This window comes from Strongylocentrotus purpuratus, unplaced genomic scaffold, assembly GCF_000002235.5.
Source record: "Strongylocentrotus purpuratus isolate Spur 01 unplaced genomic scaffold, Spur_5.0 spur5_scaffold_2, whole genome shotgun sequence".
In the NCBI taxonomy this organism is placed as follows: Eukaryota; Metazoa; Echinodermata; class Echinoidea; order Camarodonta; family Strongylocentrotidae; genus Strongylocentrotus; species Strongylocentrotus purpuratus.
Genome location: NW_022145605.1, coordinates 37,513,736 through 37,533,617, shown reverse-complemented (window position 1 = coordinate 37,533,617; position 19,882 = coordinate 37,513,736). Strand labels below are relative to the sequence as shown.

General features: G+C 35.2%; 1 protein-coding gene and 1 long non-coding RNA gene across 2 annotated transcripts; both read left to right on the top strand.

Annotated features, from left to right (window-relative positions):
• Position 1: 1 nt before the first annotated feature.
• LOC115926504 lies at positions 2-9,086 on the top strand. Its single transcript, XM_030991268.1, has 5 exons — positions 2-14; positions 482-747; positions 2,231-2,327; positions 4,425-4,550; positions 8,162-9,086. Exons 1-5 carry the CDS (start codon positions 2-4, stop codon positions 8,416-8,418), a joined length of 759 nt encoding a protein of 252 aa, XP_030847128.1. The 3' UTR covers positions 8,419-9,086.
• Positions 9,087-13,129: 4,043 nt separating this feature from the next.
• Positions 13,130-14,961, top strand: LOC105447375. Its single transcript, XR_004065087.1, has 4 exons — positions 13,130-13,204; positions 13,395-13,461; positions 14,274-14,362; positions 14,897-14,961. It is a non-coding gene; the product is annotated as an uncharacterized LOC105447375 (long non-coding RNA).
• The last annotated feature ends 4,921 nt before the right edge of the window (positions 14,962-19,882 follow it).

The window sequence follows — 19,882 nt, the reverse complement described above, 5'->3', positions numbered from 1 at the left end:
GATGCGACGTGTACGTTCACAGTCACTATACTATAGCTGACACCATGTTCAATATGTGGGCTAAACAGTTCACATCACCTCAAGACTGCCGACTTTTACTTCTATCTGCAGTCTATAGGAACACTGTCATCATTTTTTCATTAATGACTTACACTTTTCAGCTTATAGTTCACGGTTATCTTTATCCTCGTCGCCAATTGTCGTGTCTGTACATCATTAGAACAATTTGGACACAACAAAGATAACACAATGGTCCAGGTTTGGGAGTCATATCTCTGCACGTTTTATTAACACAAGGTGGCGCTATAAATAATACATAGGAAGAGAAGCTAGGACCATAATCCTCCGTGACAAAACTCTACTCAAAGCAAAGTCAAATCAGTTTGAACCAAAGGAAATAAGCATTATTGACGACAACTTCTGTCTTCATATGATTTATTGGTGGTCTTTAATGTTTCGGGGTTTATTTTGATATATACAGGAGGTTCTTTGTTCAATGCAGACTTCAACGGATATTTTGTTCGTGGTGTCTACAATGGTCCACCCAATTGCTCTCACTTTGGAATCAGCATAACAGCGGCTATACTCACATACCCACCAGTTGGATCTACCCTAGTGCCAGTTATATGCGAGAAGTCAAAAGACTCACCAACCACTAAACCCACCACAAGTGTACCGTTGGAAACGACTTCTCCATCCTTCCCCTCCTCATCTTTGCCTCCATCCGACCACACCTTGACCGCATCAGTAAGTTCACTGTCAGATATCACTGCAGTATCAACGCATACATCTACATTGTCTACACCTGGTCTGAATGCTCAGACTGAGGTAACATCTCTAAAGGGCCACGGCTTCTATGCATGAGTCGTGAGTCCCTATACTCGAGAGCACAAGAGCAGAGTGGTACATGATCAGGAAGCGATTTTTAGCACGTAGTACATACGGAGGCTACATCCCGTCACAAATAATAACGGCAAACGTTTTCGCATGTACAAAAGCATTTGGCCTGCCACCCCCCCCCCCCCCCTCCTCCTTTTTCTTTATTTTTTGGTCAAAGCATGCATAGTCCCTGTAATTAATGCAGGGTCTCTTCCGCTTTTGGAGCCTTAATTTGTCTGCTTTAATTTCATGTAGGTCACATTTTAATCAATTCCAAGGAAATACTATAGAGAAGTTGAATCAATCATAAAATCCTTGTTATTACGTGTTCATCTATGGCGGGGATGTGTCAAAGCATGCATTTGTTATCAAAGCTCTGCATTCTCGTTTCAGGTACAATGATATTTTCAAGAAAGAAAAAAAAACAATTTTTTCACTTATTCTTCAACGGCGATCATAAATTGTGGTGCCTTTTTATTGTTTGTATTATTCACACAGCATGAGAAACATATGGAATGAAGGATTGCTTTTTGCAACCCGATGGCTTTGCAAAATTACCCATTTCCCTTTCCAGTTTACCTCCATGATAAGCTTTTTACTACCTGTATAGAGTATATCTTGCACTTGAAATATTTAATCCTAATAACCATGAAGCGTGTGGTATATCAATCCCATGATAAATACATTGTGGCACAGAGATATCACTACTTTGTGTAGCATGTAAAGAGTTCATAGCCAGCTAATTCTTGATAGTATCATGACTTTCCTGCACATTATGTAACCAAGAATGGTCAGCTAGACGAATCTCAGATATTATGATAACAGTAATGATTATATTAATAACAACCACAATGATAATAGTGGGTTATAGTATAGCGCTCATGTCTGCTATACTTGACCTCCCTGGCACTTCACAATAAGAAAATAGATCATAAGAAGATGGAGAACATAGCGGGTTTACCATATTACATGCGAAATCAAGTTGAGCGTGGTGACTTTGCTAAGATACATACCCAATCCCACTTTCAACAATCATGAAGGCTATATATATATATATATATAGGAATCATAATAGAAATAAAGGCAAAATATTTTGGTTATATTAAAACACATCAGACTCTTGAGGGATCTCGTAAAAGGAAAAGCAGAAGGTACTTGACCAAGAGGGAAGCCGGGAACCGCCTCACAATTGCATTGAACTAAAACATCCGTAAATTTATCACAACATGATTAGTTTTCAACTTTTTCAAATGATCTCTTATATACCGCATTTTAGAGTGATGTGTCGGATATAGCAACTGAAACAATGTATTTTTGTTTCAAAATAATGACGTCCATCTGTTTTATATAGGAGGAACTTCAGCTTCTTCTGAACCCTGACATCATAGAGCAGAAGGTCTTCGATATTGGAATGAATCTAAGTACAGGACAATCAATAGAAGTCAATAGTAAGTTGATTTGCATTGTATTTTGTTTGCCTAAAGATAAAGAAAACAGGAAATTTAAAATCATGAGCTTGGAATTTTCCAATAATCTTGGTAAGTGTTATTAACATGCAGGGTGCCTCAAAGAATGAAAATGCTACGAGATTTTAATTGCGAAAATATCAAAACGCGTCATTTTAAATGAAACTTTGGAAGTCATGATTTATTAGTATATATATATATATATATATATATATATAAATCGACTGCTGTGAGAGGCATCGCTGTTTCTATAGGCTCCTGCTATGACCCCTCGGCGCGTCGCCGGCCACGACGCGCCTTGGGGTTAACAGGATGTAACATCCCCGAGAGCCAGTATAGAAACAGATATACCGAATTCACAAACAAATCTTCGAAGATTCTTACTTTATCTTTTTCTTGAGTAAATACTGGTTAAAATATCACAGCAAATCTGAGACACTGTAAATCTACACTGGAGGTTGCCTGAATGTAGCGATCATTCGGGAATCGCATACAAAAAGCACTGTAAGGTATCTGCGCCCACACTAAGAACCTTTTTACACGTGAACCAATGGGGATCTCAGCAAAATTGATTTATGCGTCCCGTTACCCGGGGAAACTGGCATCTTTAAAACAAAAAAGTATTGACCGGTAGGCGGGCTAGGTTAAAATCACGACTCCAATTATTACATTCTAAAGAGAGGTATATGATATCTTCTAACTTTCATATGAATTTTCACAGTAATATACGCTGAGCTAAATAGTTTTCACGTGAGTGCATGTTTCTGTAAGACATTGGCCCTGTCTTAGAAAGAGCTGGTATCAAGCACAACTTATTTAGGATTGATATCAATCGCAAATGCACAAAAGAGAAAAGGAACTCTAAATTTGTGATTGATGAGAGGACTTGCGATTGATTTGGATCAATCGCAACTCCAATAAGTCGGGGCCCTGGTAATTCTAAATGTTATTAATCAAGAAAGCGCATTTAAAAGCATTTCTCATAATAATCTGTTTTTGCTTCTTAATTTTTGTTTGCAAGCTCTGAAGTTGACTGTAATAAATTAGTCTGCGTTTTAAGCATGTCAACATATGAATTAAAGTGAAGGCCATAAAATTATTCTAAAATCAATAAATGTTCGATTTTTATTCACTGAGATTTACGTGAAAAATCATTCTTATTTGAAATGTATATTAACGTCGCTGTTTTCACGAAGTGACGGTAGTGAAAAAAATTGCATTCACTTTGCGTGACGATTTTCTTCACTACCGTCACTTCGTGAAAACAAGGATGATTTGTCTGTTGTTGATGATACACACTTTCAATTGAAACTGTAAAAGAAATCTCTATCTCAATCTGAACTGCGATTATTATCATAAATGGGATATTTATGGATTTTTACAGTTTTTTTTTACTTGATACAAAAGTGATAGAATCGGTAAATTTGAAAGAGATCAATTCTTAAAAAGTATGTCAATCAGCTTCTCTACATTCCTCATGAGTTTCCATTCTTTTAATATGTTTTCTTCGTTATATGTCATATTTTGATGAGGAACTACACATTTTGTGTTAGACAAATCATCCTTGTTTTCACGAAGTGACGGTAGTGAAAAAAATTGCATTCACTTTGCGTGACGATTTTCTTCACTACCGTCACTTCGTGAAAACAAGGATGATTTGTCTGTTGTTGATGATACACACTTTCAATTGAAACTGTAAAAGAAATCTCTATCTCAATCTGAACTGCGATTATTATCATAAATGGGATATTTATGGATTTTTACAGTTTTTTTTTACTTGATACAAAAGTGATAGAATCGGTAAATTTGAAAGAGATCAATTCTTAAAAAGTATGTCAATCAGCTTCTCTACATTCCTCATGAGTTTCCATTCTTTTAATATGTTTTCTTCGTTATATGTCATATTTTGATGAGGAACTACACATTTTGTGTTATTGTGTCACTTGTTATCTGTATTCATTCTGTTCTCCGTTCCCATAACAATGTTTCCTCTTTCTAATACTTTTCCCCCTATTCAACCACTTATCGCTCTCTCCACATTCTATCTTTTCCTTCTCCCTGGAAACACTTTCACGCTAGATATCTATGTATACCGATCTGTACTCGAAGATTTGTGTGCTACTGAATGGACGGACACCAGCCTGAACGGAGATCGGTTCTCTTTCCCCGTAAACTATTTCTGTGAAAGGAATGACCAATCCAAAGGTAAGAGGTTATGAAGTCATGGATTTAAAAAAAAATATGCCTGCAATCATTCAATTTATGTCACTATTCAATTATCGAAACCGCGCACATTCTCATTCTCACTCACGCAACGTCGGCTTAGTGCCAAAAGGGCCTTAACCCGATTTTTGGGGTTATTGAGTTATTAACATCACCTTTTAGATTTCATCATTCTCTTTAAAATGATGTGTTTCACTCGTTTCACTCAAAAGGCCCTTAACGCGTATCTCATCTTTTTCCTGAAGCCAAAAGGGCCTTAACCTACACGGCAAATTTGTTATCAATGACAGATTATTTCGTAATTTCCATATAATTCAATAAAAAAAATATCAGTAGAAACACCATTAAAAACATGATTAGTCTACAATAGACACAATGTACTTAGAATAATCACTGAACGTATATGTCATGAATTTAGATCATGAATTCTTAGTGAGATTTAAGTAAGATGTGGATGCATGAAATGCAACTGATTCATGAAATACGCAGGTGTCAACGGATGGGACTGTAATGAAAATAAACAACGAAAAAGGTGTCCTAAATGTACGATCTCTAAATAATAACTTCACCGAAAGCTGCATTATATTAATGAAAATATTCAGATATCAAAAATACCTTTTCTAAAATTGTAATTAATCAGTTTTATCAGTTCTCGTGATCCAGTAGCCATAGCAGGGACTCTCTGGCAAACCAAAGGTGTTGCGAAACAAGAAAATGTCTTTATGCCAGAAGGGCGCTAACGATAACCGCAGGTTACGACCCTTTTGGCAGAACGCCGCATGGGTTACGCCGGAGGTTACGGCCCTTTTGGCATAATGCCGCGTAGGTTACGGCCCTTCTGGCATAACTACGCTACTCTCAAGCCATATGCCAAAAAGCCCCTAACACGTTTTTTGCACATAGCATGAAATTTTCTGTATAATTTTAAAACAAATTTAACACATTTCATGTAAAACTTAATAAATTAATATCTTTATCGAAATTGACTTCAGAAAAGAAAAAAAAACGACCACAAACTTTTGATTATTAGAGAGGCCAAAACTTCAAACGCGATTATCTCGGAATGGCCAAAAGCAGTTAAGGCCCTTTTGGCATAAGGCCAACAATATTATTATCAACCCATCCACACCTGTACATGCTAGTTCAGTATCAAACTAAAAAAACAACGAATGGTTATATACTAATAGTTACATCTGTATACCGCTTACTACTACGTTTACAAGCCATTTGCACTGTTATTATTATCACCTCGGTCACTCGAGTTGCTAATCCGCACATGATAGTGCTCACGCTTCGCTCCCTAGTAGTAGGAGACCAGCCTGTAGGTCCCATGACCAATCTCTGGGAACAACAGTTTGAAGGTGTTTTTGTGTTCCCTGATGAATACAGAACAATTTTGACTTGGGCTGCCCCCTTGAAAATCCCGGGCATTTTCGTGAGGGGTCAACAATGGTCAAACAGGGGTCAAAATTAAATTACTCGTCTGGTCATGAGGATTCCAAAAATGTATAGTTTGTTATACCTCCGACCTTAAAAAAGGACGCTATGGTCAAAAAGGTCATTACACTTTAGCCCAAGTCAAAATTGTTCGGTATTCATCAGGGAACACAAAAACACTTTCAAACCTTTGTTCTCAGAGATTGGTCACGGGACCTACAGGCTGGTCTCCTACTATAGGGATTATTCCGCCCAGACATTTTACCAAACGCGCTCATACCTGTGTACCCATTTAACACCTGGCTGGAGAGTGGCAAATGTAGATTAAATTTAAATCTCCACCTGGAACCTTCTCAACCACACCACAACAGATAAGTCCAGCATCAATGGGAAAAGACGAATGCTCATATACTATCAAACCCCTACACCCCCAGATTCTCACCTACATCAATACACCTTAGGCAGTATCAATGAAAGAAACAAATGTTCATTCAATATCAAACTACTATACACACACACATTCTCAACTACCAATGAAAAAAGATAAAATTGAAATAAACGCATTTTCAATATCATCATTTGTTGTGTTGACGACATGACCATTCTGTAGTATTTTGTATTTTCCCTATCCCTGTTCAGTTTCCTCTTATTTTTCAATTTGAAATGGGCCATATAAAACAGTTGCAATCCTAAAAACTAACGAATATTATTAGGGTGATCACAATACCTGTGCACACAGCCTGCCCCATGCACACAAACACACACAACAGCAGTCAGTTGGTAGAAATAGCAATTTTCGTAAATTTATTTTAAACAAAACTAAACAATATTTTTCAAATTTGTTTTTCACATATCTTTCAAGCATACCTTTGACTACAATTATGTGTAGTTTCACTGTTATAGGCATGTGAGAAATATGTTAAATTATTAATTAGAATATTGTCTTTTCAGCCATGTATGACATGGCCCGCTGATCGCCCATTGACTGGCGCTGCTATTCTGCGTGATGAAAATGCACCTCAATGTATAAAACTCCCCTACAATAATGCAATATACTCATGTGTTTCACTCATTAAATCAATTTGTTGTTTGAACTCAAGTTGGCCACAACTAAACTGAGGTCACCAAATTTTGTTTTTTCCTGTAATTCAGTCTCTGTAGAATGTTATTGCCTGCTGAATGGTTTATCGAAAAATCGTCATAAATCCTCAAATCTGACATTTTTTTAAAAAGAAACATATACTGTGATGTAGCTGAAGGTCTGCAAATTCTTATCGTTTTTTTGTTTTTGTTTTTCTGAATAATTTGTGAAACATATGAGGAAATAGCTGTAATGGTGATCCAAGTAATTTGCATCGCCATATTTTATTGGCATTGCAAAAATATTTGGACTTTAATGTTAATAGTTGGTGTAAATATGATCTATAAATATATGATTTAAAAATGCCAACAAAATGAACAGTTTTACTTTCCTATATATTATACAAATTATATAATTAGCTAAAATGACCTAATTTGCATATTTGATGAATATTCATAATTTTATATATTTCCATACCTGTCTGATTTACATAGGTTTTACTGATGTATCATGTTCGGTTTTGATTTGATTTCATATGCGCATATTTATTATGTGGACTTAGTTATTTTCACAACTTTTTCATACCTGCAGATTTGCAAAAATGGCAAAAATGGCAAAAATTACTTCTTTTTTTTGCTTCTGTTTTCAAAACGGTAATAGATATCTGAATTTTCTTTTTCTTTTTTTTTTACCACAAAGATGATATTTTAGTGTCTGATAATTTAATTTATTATTTGTGTCCAAGAAAGTGATGAATTAAGTTGTCAACTTTGTCGAATTTTGCCATTTTTGCCAATTTGACCATTTCTGGCAGGTTTTGGGGTAATTTTGCGATATCAAAAAAATGGTATAAAATCACAACGCATTGACCGATTTCAATTCTGTTTTTTGTTTTTTGAAGCTTTCATGAAGCTTGATCATTTGCAATCATCAAATAACATGTGTTTGTTGTACCTATTTTTAGGTGTGCTATACCTAATATTATTGTAATATTTCTAGGAAGAAGATATAATAACCTTGCTAACGATTACAGTGAACTAAACTGGATTATAAATGGATTCTTTACCCTCTGCAGATGGAAATGACCAGCGGCCTGTCACTTTAGGAATTGTTACGTCCGCACGTCTTGCTGAACTCCTTAATAACAAGACAGCTAACAACGCCACCACCGACAATAATGATGTCAATCTTCGAGTTGCAAGTAATGTCATAACGGCAGTTGTATACATGGGTCACGAGTTGGTATCTATTCCTTTCAGCTTTAGAAACCAAAATATCGGAGATGACATGTATGCCTACAATCGAGATCGGCGGTCGTCTATGTGCAATTAAAAAACCTAAAATGTAGCGACTGAATTAATCGCAGAGAAAAAGCACTGTATGGTAGCCGCGCTCGCACAAACTTAGGTTTAACACGTAAACCAATGGGGATCGCAGCAAAATATAACTATTTTCCTGGTACCCGGACTCTTGCGGATATCTCACTGTTCGTCTCTTAACGGGAAAGGCTATAATCACGACTGCAATTTCGACCAAACAGATGGCTAGATTTCTAAGGAGATGTATATAGCAGTGTTTGTTCATCACGTCAGAAATACTTTTCACCAACATGCAGCTTCTGGGATATAAAGACCAGGTATTATTTTGACAGCCATAATATCATGATATCAGAAATTATTTTCGAAAAAAAATGCCTTTCATTTGATTTCTATATGTACATGTTACATTGATAAATGGATTTTGTCAAACTTAAAACAATTATCATTCCTCATTGGTCATTCTTTTATAAGTGGAGATCTGTTTGATGCAGACAGAGGACAAAATACGATTCCTAGAGCAATATAATCCCCAGATCATGTAGGGAATATGGCATTGTAATTATAAGATTTGATCAATCGTAATTCTTTCTCTTCTTCATCATGTTTTTACATTCTCAAAGATTTTTGTGATTATGTTGAGAATATGACCTGTATTCACTCTTTTTTACAAGTTAAACAACAATAAACCAAATATGTTGACACAAATGAAATTTAATTTTTTTTTTACCAATAGGGCAAATACAATCATGTTTTCTCACATTATTTTTTTATTTGAAATGAAAATGAAATACGACAAAAACGTATATTGTCTCTTTACACATGATTATTCTCGATTTGTTAATGAGATGAATCTGGAATAAGAATTATACTGTTTCAGAAAGTGAAATAAAGTGTTATTTTTGCTCTAATAATAATACACAATAACTATAGCCATGTATGGACTTGCAGGAATTACATCAATTCCTAACGATGTGTTTACTCTGGCACTCTCGTGCATTTTGTTCTTCCGTCAACCCCCAAAACTAGATTTTGTAATGTGCTCCTAATATCGGAGCGGAATAGATTCTGACTTATTCATATAAACCGTTACAGAGAACAAATTAATAATGTATCCATACCAAATAAAATAATATGTTCGTTCTAGTTATCTGTCTCGTGTGCTATTTTTTTTATGAAAAGAACGTGGAATTCCACCGGCTGTCGAGAAATCGCGACAGACAACTTGAATATGACGTCATGCTACTGTGATCACATGACCAGCTTTGCCATTCTCGTGAGTTTGCTGCCGAGTGAGCTGGTAAGATACAACCATGATGTATTATATTTCGGCTTATCATTTCACAAACACGTTTGAGATTTAGCAATATTTATCTACAATTCGTGAGCTTAAAAATACGATAATTATAGAGAGTTTCTGTTAATATATGCGTTACATGAATTAATGATTTTTATCATTTAATGTTTAAATTATAAATTGGCGAGTTAATTTTGAGAATATTCATATCTTTGATAATAAAATGATTAGAACGATCCCTAAAGACGCAGCTATGATTCAAAGGTTGGAAATATGTCCCATTTTCCTAGAATGTGCTTCTCCTAAAAGCCCTTTTCTCAATAGCTTTTGGTGATGATTACCCCAAATGACATTTTGAAGAAAAAAACGAGTGATCACGATTAGACTTGAAGATATAAAGTCTATTATAATATTGTTGCTTTTGAAAATGTATCAAATATTTCTATACCAAGAGTAATAATATTGTTGAAAGCTTTTTGTTGACAATACGTTTCAGGATGGAGATATCATCAGTGATATTCTTACCTGGGTTGGCCTTGGATTATCCGTGACGTCACTTGTTATCAGTCTGATTACATTCTTTATTCTCAGGTGAAAATATATAGGAATTTATAGTATGAAATGGTTCGTCAAACCAGTATAATTTTGGCGATTTGGATAATAATAATAATAATAATAATAATCTTTTAAGTCCACTCCAAATTGTATGAAGTAAACCGAAACGGAAATTCTTTTTGCCCAATTGATCGTGAGCCCGGCAGTCACTGAGCAGCGCCATATCGACGTTGCTCTAATGTATGCATCCTCTTTTAATGTAATTCAATTCAAAGTTGAAAATGCATTATTTTCATTAAAATCTACTTTTGACACAAAATGTACGTACCATTTTCCCCGAAAAAGCAACAAAAAGTATAAACACAATAAACAATCTTTTAATCATTATAACATCATTGTCTTTGTTAGTGTGATATTTGTATTCTTTTAAAATGAAAATGATTACGTGTATTGAAATGATTGGGCACTTACCTTGGATTTCAAAATACTAGAAAGTTTTTATTTTGCACTCAATGCGTGCACTGTGCGTATAAAATAAAAACAAATCAGAATTTAGGATGCACGCCATGATAGGTTCATAAATATTTCTCAGAGTAATCTATTTTACCAAAAGCTGAAATTATACAGAGTTGTTTTGTAACCCTATACCACAGTAGGTCCAAGGAACACATTTACATTTAACATCTATAACTGAAAACAGGTGATTTAAATTATATATTTGTTTCCTTTGTACCATGGATATACATGCCTTGGAAACAAATAAATGAACATATATTTCGTTAACTTGGAAATAAACTCTTTGTAAACCTAAGGTTTCAATTTTCACTTTATATATAGACGATCGTTAACAGCTGACCGTGTTATAATTCACGCCAACCTTATGGTCGCCATTTTGTTTTTCGATATCACCTTCTTGGCCGGCATCAATCCTATTGAAATTGAGGTAATCTTGATTATTTTGTTTTCAGTGGTTTCCGACTGGCTATCCATTCCCCTTGTTCTCCTTAGTCAAGCCGTGTGCTATCAGAAGTATTTATCCTCAAGATTAATATTTTTAACAATTAAAAAATGGACACTCTTTCAACTTAAAAATTGTTTCATCAAAACCATCAATAACAAATATATTAAAATATATTTAAAATCAAAGAAAGAGTAATACTCTACCAACATTAATTAGGATCGGGTTTCGAATTTGTCACGCTTGGATGGGCCTGTTTATTAAACGGTTAGAAGGTCTGATTAAGAAAAATTCGACAACAACAAATCGAGCAAGTAGCCATTCAAAATAATGAACATGTGTATATGTAAAACAGTCTTGCTCAACCTTAAAAAAAGAAAAAAAAAGGAGAAACGATGAGGAGGATTGAGCTCTTGATGTCAGACGTAGTCTCAGGACTGCATAATTTTTACAAGCACGGTCAAGATGCCTTTCCTCCCACCCAAGATAATAATAATATTCCGCTTTTATAAAGCGCTTAATACATTATGTCTCTGTTAAAGCGCTTTACAGATAATTCCATCACCACGTTTGTCGGATTCAGGCTTGCCCGCACACAATGTATGCATTCATTGTTAAATGTATATGCTTAATCAAGCATTAAAGGTATGATTTCAATTGCATATCATCTTAACTGGGATTAATTTATGTTCAGTTAGGTATATGAAAGGTAAGTTATATTAAATATTTATTTGAAAATCTTAACTACAAATAGTGTACAGTTTCTTTTTTTGTGTGGATATAATTATATGCTGAGTTTTTCAACATGGTTGTATCTGATGTGGCAGGAAAAACTATTCAACCTGTTTTCTTGGTCTAGCTGTTAAAGGATTTGTCGTACCCAACCCAAAACCTTTGTTTTATTCCCAGTAGAGACCGCTTTTTGCAAACTTTGCAGTTAATTCCATCAAAGGAAGGCATTCAGGAAGAACAACGAAAACGCGACGCAAACGAATTCTTCCTGTTTTTTGTTACATTTTCATTCATTTAAAAATGTGCGTCATAGACATGTTTTTTTTTTACAACCCTTATGACTTTTCTTGAAGTCATTTTCTAGTTTATTTAAATGATTTAAAGAATGGGAATTTTTTTTTCTTCGTATGTATTACATTACGATTCCCCAGCATTATATCTTATCTTGTATGTGAACCTCTTGTTTAGTCTGCATGCAAGGCATATGCCTTCATCCTGCACTACTTCTCACTAGCAATGATGTTTTGGATGCTCGTTGAGGGTGTACACCTCTATCGTCAGATCATCCAAGTTTTTGACTCTGGTAACCCTCGAACTTGGGTTTATGGAATCTTAGGATGGGGTAAGTTGGTGAAAACCACTCAAAGCATCATGGAGCGCCATATTTCAGTCTCGAAACAAACATGAAGTCCATAATCATTTTTCATGACAACATTAAATAGGCTAAATCATCGATTTACATTGAACGTTGAGGGCGTGCAACTCAATCGTAAGATCATTCAGGATTTTGACTCTGGTAATTGATCCTCAAATTTTGACTTTTGTCAGCATAAATGACAGCGGTAAGCTTAAATACAAGATTAATTAATGGACACTGCTAATATTTGAAAACATTAATGTTCATTGACCAGAGGGAGTACATCTCTATCGTTATATCAAGAAGTTATTATATTTGAATCTGGTTTATGACATATTACGGTAGGGTAAGTCCAAATGTAAGGCGGTTTTACTAGACAACGCTGCTAGAGGCGAATTAATACTTACTATCGCTCAAACTTAAGCTAATGATGACATCGTTAAAGTAATTGGATTGTTAAAGTAATATATATGTAGTTTGGCTTTGATTTAGGCTATATAATCAAAATATCACATCGGCCTTTTGCAATATACCATACTAATTCCTTCTTTCGCAGGTGGTCCAGCCGTGATACTCATCATAACTGGAGCCGTGAAGCATCAAAGCTATGGCTATGAACAAAGGTGAGCATCATTTTATTCAAAAAACTACTATTATCAATATATATGATATTTCACGGAAATCAGGTGCATTGTGATAGCATGGCTTAATTGTCAAATATTTACAAAGGTACCCAAAACGAATGCTTACAAATTAAACTTTTTGCATAATTTACTTAAACGTTTTATCTTTATATTCTAATTTAAAACACAGTTGCTGGCTGAATCCAAGAGATGGGACAATCTGGGCATTCACCGGCCCGGCTATAGCAATCGTACTCGTAAGAAGCTTGTTATAGTTTGCAATATGATTTTTTTTTTTTTTTTTTTTTTTTTGGGGGGGGGGGGCGTATTAGTATGTGGGTTCGTTACTATTGTCATTTGTGTTTCTATAGTACGGAAGCTTGGGAAGCCTGGATATTAGTATGATTACCGTTATACGGATGAGCTGGGTAATTTCCACGAATATACATGTACTAATATGAGAAGATTAAAATAGTGTTCTGCACATTTCTTGTTCTTTGAGGATTGTGTGAATATGTAAATCAGAGTCTGACACCACGTTCTTCAATAAATATTTTAAAGAAAAGTTTTAACCTCAACGGACAGTTATTATTAGTAAACAAAAAGGGAAACAAATCAGACATTCAGACTGGGGAAGTTTGAACTATTAAAATCAGACCAAAACAGAAGAAAGTTATGATAATTTGAAAGTTGCCATCGTTATATGTATGGGCACTTTAAAATGACTAAAGTGGTCATTTCACTGTGATGTAATTGCGGACAATGGCCCTCTAGTTTGGAAAAATACATGTTTTTACTCGAAATTTAAATCTCGTAAAGTATCATATTTTATGCATGATTTAATTTTTAGGTCTACGTTTTTACATCGTCGCATTACGATATCTTTATGCAATTTTATTCCAAGCATGATCGCCTGCAAAAAGAAAAACAAATTAACAATTGAACGATTCCTTAATACTGTATTTCAACGTTAGAAGCTTTCCTTGTGTCTGCGATAATACATATATTGATTAGAAATTCATCACTAGCAGGAAAATTACAAAATGTATACATTTATTTCCACTTCTAGGTCAACGTAGTTATTCTCCTACTGGTTGTAAAGACAGTTGTGTCTGCATCTCGAGGTCAACTTAACAACGATAAGATTAAGCAAATCAAGTAATATACTAATTATTCTTTAAGAAATTATTTAATTTACACAACTTTCTTGCCTTACCTTTTGTCTTACGTAAATTTTTAGAAGGTATTTTCCAGAGTAAATTATCTAAATAATGTATACTCACTCATACATATTATTCTGAACGGAGGCTTTAATAGGCCACTATATTCATTTCCAAATCCCTTCTTCATGTTAAGTTCGTTAAATCATTTCTTCTTCTTCAGAGCTGATCTTCGGAGCTCTCAAATTCTCATCGTATTGCTTGGTATTAATTGGTTATTGTCTCATCAATAGTTTAGGAATGTGTGTGAGTTTGTATGTGGATGTGTGCGTGTGTATGTGTATGTGGGGGTTCGAAGGGTGTGTGTGGTTTTGGTTATGTGTGTAAGTGTGGATTTGGATAGGTTTGTGTGTGGGTATTTTGTTAAATTTGTGTATCCATTTGGACGTTGCGTGGTGTTCCAATGGTTGTTGGTGTGTTTTGATGTGTATGTAACATCACTGTGTAAATTCTCTTTGTAACTATTTTCCAGAGCTGGACTTCGGAGCACTTTGTTGCTCTTCCCCCTGCTTGGTATCGCTTGGTTATTGACACCTGGCAGTTTTTCCCCAAGTCAAGGCGTTAGAATACACCTTCAACCTGCTCAATTCTCTTCAGGTATCTTCTAATATAAGTGATATCATATACTATTGCTGAGGGGAGGGGGGGGGGGGTGAAGACGAGTACAACCATTCCATAACCATATATTGGATTGGTCTTTTCACCATAAAACAGTACAATTTTGACCTGTTACAAAAAGAAAGAGAGAGAGGGCCGGGCCGATGAAACAAAGATAACCTTTCATTTTCTTTAAAGAGAATGTTCAGCTCTGTCAAAGTGAACAAATATAATTTTTCACAATAAGGATGAATATCATATTGATAAGTTCACGCACGGGCGAAATGCCTACAATATTATTTCTTTTGTTTTACTATGAGACGTTCATATCTAACTTAGTGCTGTGCATGTATCGTACTAACGTAGATTATTTTTGTTGTTTCCTTGCAGGGGTTCTTCGTCGCATGGCTCTACTGCTTTCTCAATTCGGAGGTATGTAATAAAATCAAAGCTGGCGTCAGACACTCAAAACAATTTCATTTCGGGGAATTTGCTCTGTAAAGAAGTAAAAAGGGGCGTAATCAGAGACAAAATATAGCTATGCTGCAACAAGCAAAAATGCGAATGCAAATTTTACGTCCCACAATATGCTGCTTTTACTTCGTGTTAAGTGTAAGGCAAATTATTGTCGACACCGATTTTTTATTTCGAATTAAAAGTAGGCTATATAATTTTTTGGTAAATCCGAATATTGATCCCCCAACCCGCCAGTTTAGACAAAGAAGTTCGTTAAAACTGCAAGCGTCCGATAGTTCACAGTAGATCTGTGCAACTCCTCGAAACAGGCAAAATAGACAGCGCACACTATCTGGCGATTTCGATTAAGCCAATTACATGAAATCAAACAGAAAGTCTCAATAATTGTGATTTGTTTTTCTTCGTATTACCACAGGTTCGAAACGTCATCAGAGAGCGTAATCGCAAAGCTCGTGAAAGCAGGACTTCGGACACCAATTCCAGTACAGTTTCAATAACTGAAGTAAATGGAGTTTAATTTTACTCTTTATCTAATTATGCAATCGGTATGACTCTTTTTTCTTCTAGTGCAAAAATAGCATATGTCTGCGTAGTTTAATTGATCTTATTCATGAGCCTCGAAATGCTACCTTTCACACCAAACATCACAGTCGGCGTGTAACGTGCCCCCCCCCCCCAACAACAACAAAAAAAAACGAATGTGTGGTGCATATCAAAACATGTTAGCTGTATTAAAATTAAGAGTTGTCATATTCACAAACAAATATTTGTTTGTGGAGGTGTCGTGGTCTATTATAAAATTATTATTATAATATTATGTAGGATCGACTAATATGCAGTCTTATTTTGATTGCAATCATATCTTTATGGTTATCTTTCTACCCCTTTCTTTTTTTTCCTTTTGGGGTATCTTTTTTTTAAATTTCCTTCTGTTATCTACCATTTCGTTTTGTCAGGGAAGTGCAGCTAAGCCCAGTATGAGAATGATTCGAGTCGCCCCAGCTCCAGTTGGTCCAACGCAAAACCAATCCGGAGTCTCTAATTACTCAACCTAAGCAGATGCCCTAAACAAGTACCTTGAACACTTGATTGAGCATAGGTACGAGCTCCTACAAAGCAACGATGTCCTCTCGAAAGACATTAATATACACTGTCGCTCATAAAGTTGGAATGTTTTTGTTTTACCCCAATTTATGGAATTATTTCAAAAATAATTTAAAAATAATAGATCTAGATAATAGTATACATTCTCAGATTTTATTGAATAATAATTTACCAATGTGTGTTTTGCGTGACTGCTAAAGCATGTGAATGCTATTATGCTTATATACTGGGGGACCTACGCTCTTAAGTCATAAATGGCAGTAATGAAGATGAATGCCCCACAAAAGAGCACTAATATAGCACATCGACACGGTTTTGATCATGGGGCCTCACAGTTACGAGGCCATTGGTTTGTCACTTAACCATGACTGTACGCAGCGGGGGCTAGGGTAGGGGGCAGTTTCCATAAATAAAAAAAACAAAGAAAATGCAATAAATTTTCAATAATTTATTGCATTTTACCCCGGTCCCCAACATAAAAAAATCCTCTGTGTGCCCTTGCATTATGGCTCAAGGTATGGGCACACAGAGGATTTTTTTATGTTGAGGACCGGGGTAAAATGCAATTAATTATTAAAAATTTAGTGCTTTTTCTGGGGGGTTTTCACGCATGAGTGAGTAAAGAGAATTTGAAGAGAGGAAACCAAAAAGTAATTTGGCGAAAGGTATCTGAATTTCAAAGGAAAAATCACTTTTCTAAAAAGCTGAGTTTCTGCCCTTTCATATGACACCTCAGTCAGGAAATATGAGATAGGAATAACAAAGTTCTGTTTGTTTAAAGTAGTGCTTGCATTTCCATAATTTTATCAAACGAATGCGTTTCCACTGGCTTCCTGCTGTAGCAACAAGCAGAATCGACAAAAGACTTAACTCCGTTACGTTGACAAGCAGCCATGCCATCAGTCTACGGCTGATTGTCAACGAAACGGAGTTAAGTCTTTTGTTATCATGAGTTGCATCAAATGAAAGAGGAGGATCTAAGCTTTCCAAATATGTGTCATTTATTGATTATAAATGTGACTAAGTTATGATAAAACATCTACAATTCTCGGTTTCGTTTTTCTGGGACGCAATGTATATGTATACTAGTTGTTTCTACGGTAACACTTTTATGTGTTTGAGTGTTTGATTCGAGGTCTTATTATTAAGCTTTTCTTTTCACTATGACCTCAATACATGGAATAGTATTAGTTTTGACAATCAAATATTTTATATTTCATTGGGTAATTAGATCTGTATAGCGCTATTGATATGTGTGTCCTTGGTGTGTTTTTCTTTTTAATGTTTTTTCTTGAAATATTTTACCTCCTATTCCCAACTCTTTACCGCCTAACTCAAGTAGCAAATTAATATCATGTATATATTTGCTTGTATGCATTAGAAATGCCATGATATTTTGAGGGCTTCTCAGCATTGCAATGTGTAATTCTCTGCTAGATATACAGATGTATACACATCAATATAAAGTCAATTCCAGATTCATGGAATGCATCTCAATATGAAGACAGTATATCAGTCAGAGTGCATTTTTTTAAAATCTAGTTGTCCTGGGGTTGGGCGTCCTAGAGGGTGGTTTCCCTAGGGGTAGTTGTCCTAAGGGGTAGTTGACTGGGGGTAGTTATCCTAGTGTGGATGTCCAGGGGTAAGTATCAATCATTATCAACATCATCATTGATCATTATTATCATCGTATCCCCATCATTACACCATCACCATCACCATAATCAGCAGCAGCAGCAGCAGCAACACCAGCAGCATTGACATATAACATTGCTCTTTTATCTTCCATTTACCTATTATCAGTCAAATAATTACATGTACAGTCTGATAATGTACCGATTATTGTAATTAAATATCTTAGTATAGTGACTTACAAACACGACAAAAAGCATTGAAAAGAACATATCATTGCATCTTAAATAATTATTTACAATCGTAATCTTACAACAAACAGAAGAGTATACACTTCCAGCAATATCAAAAACAAAATAATGCTCATATAGAAGAAGCTTGCTATTTCTAATTGAACTCCAAATTCATAATTCAATTTTTTTTTTTTTTTTAGGCTGCCAGGTTGCTATATTCACTAGCATAGTAATATGTCAGCTCGTACTGCTACTTACAGCTCTACGAAATTCTATTTTGCATCCCGCTTCTGAGTTATTTTGGTCATCGGCACGTTTACCGCTTTCCCATGAAGAACAAAAAATGATATTGGCATAAATTCAATCCTAAAATCAAGAGAGTGAAAAAGATGAAGAGAGTTAAGCACGCATGCTTTTACATGTTCTGGTTTCTGAACAACTTGTTCAGTTTTTGACAATCAAAAGATATGATTGAACGATGAATATAATTATTTTATAATGATCAGTGATCTTGATGGTCAAGAAGTAATATTGACTGCTGCCAAAATGTGTTTATTTCGCCGCAGGGATGAAGCCCAATATTAGGTTTACAAGTCCAAAATAATTTCAATAACATAATACTGCATAAACAGGTGCCAGCAGGAAGGATTATGACCTCTTATAAGACTTACCTATATTGAGTAGAGTTATCACATAGCAGTATGAAGAATATATTAATAAAGATTGAAGTTAGAATAATATAATTAATAATAACCTATGCTTCCTTGGCGTATGTCATCTTCGGAGACAATATTAATGCTCTTTACAATAATAAAACAATACAATTGCAGATAAACAAATTACAAAATAAAACGTAACAAACCAAACAGTGATATCGAATCAAAGGCTACACATAAACAAATCAAACTGTAAAAATATGTATAGATATACTTCAGTTAGATATCTTGCTGTATTGGATTTGTGAATGTTATGAAACTTTTGTATCTGCATGCACGGTAGAAGTAATTGATATCATGTAGCACGACAAGTTTATTTCTATTTTATTTAGCTTAAAAAAAGATGAGGTGCGATAGCTCAGTCGGTAGAGCAGTAGTCTCGTGACCCGGGTTCGAAACCAAGTCGATGCGCCAGTGCCCTTTAGTAATTAATCCTCATTGCCAGGTTCCTCAGAGAGGACCTAAAGCCGTCGGCTGTCTGGTTTCTTACTAACAAGCATTTATGCTTTCTTAGCAGTCAGGTAAAATAACTACCACCACCAGCACCACCACCATCACCACCACTGTCATAACCATTGGGATTTGCGAATGTTATGAGATTTGTCTATCTGTAGAAATATAAATGGTACAAGTGATTGATAACATGCAGCACGACAAGTTGATTTCAATGTTTATATCTAGCTTAAAACCCTGTCATAA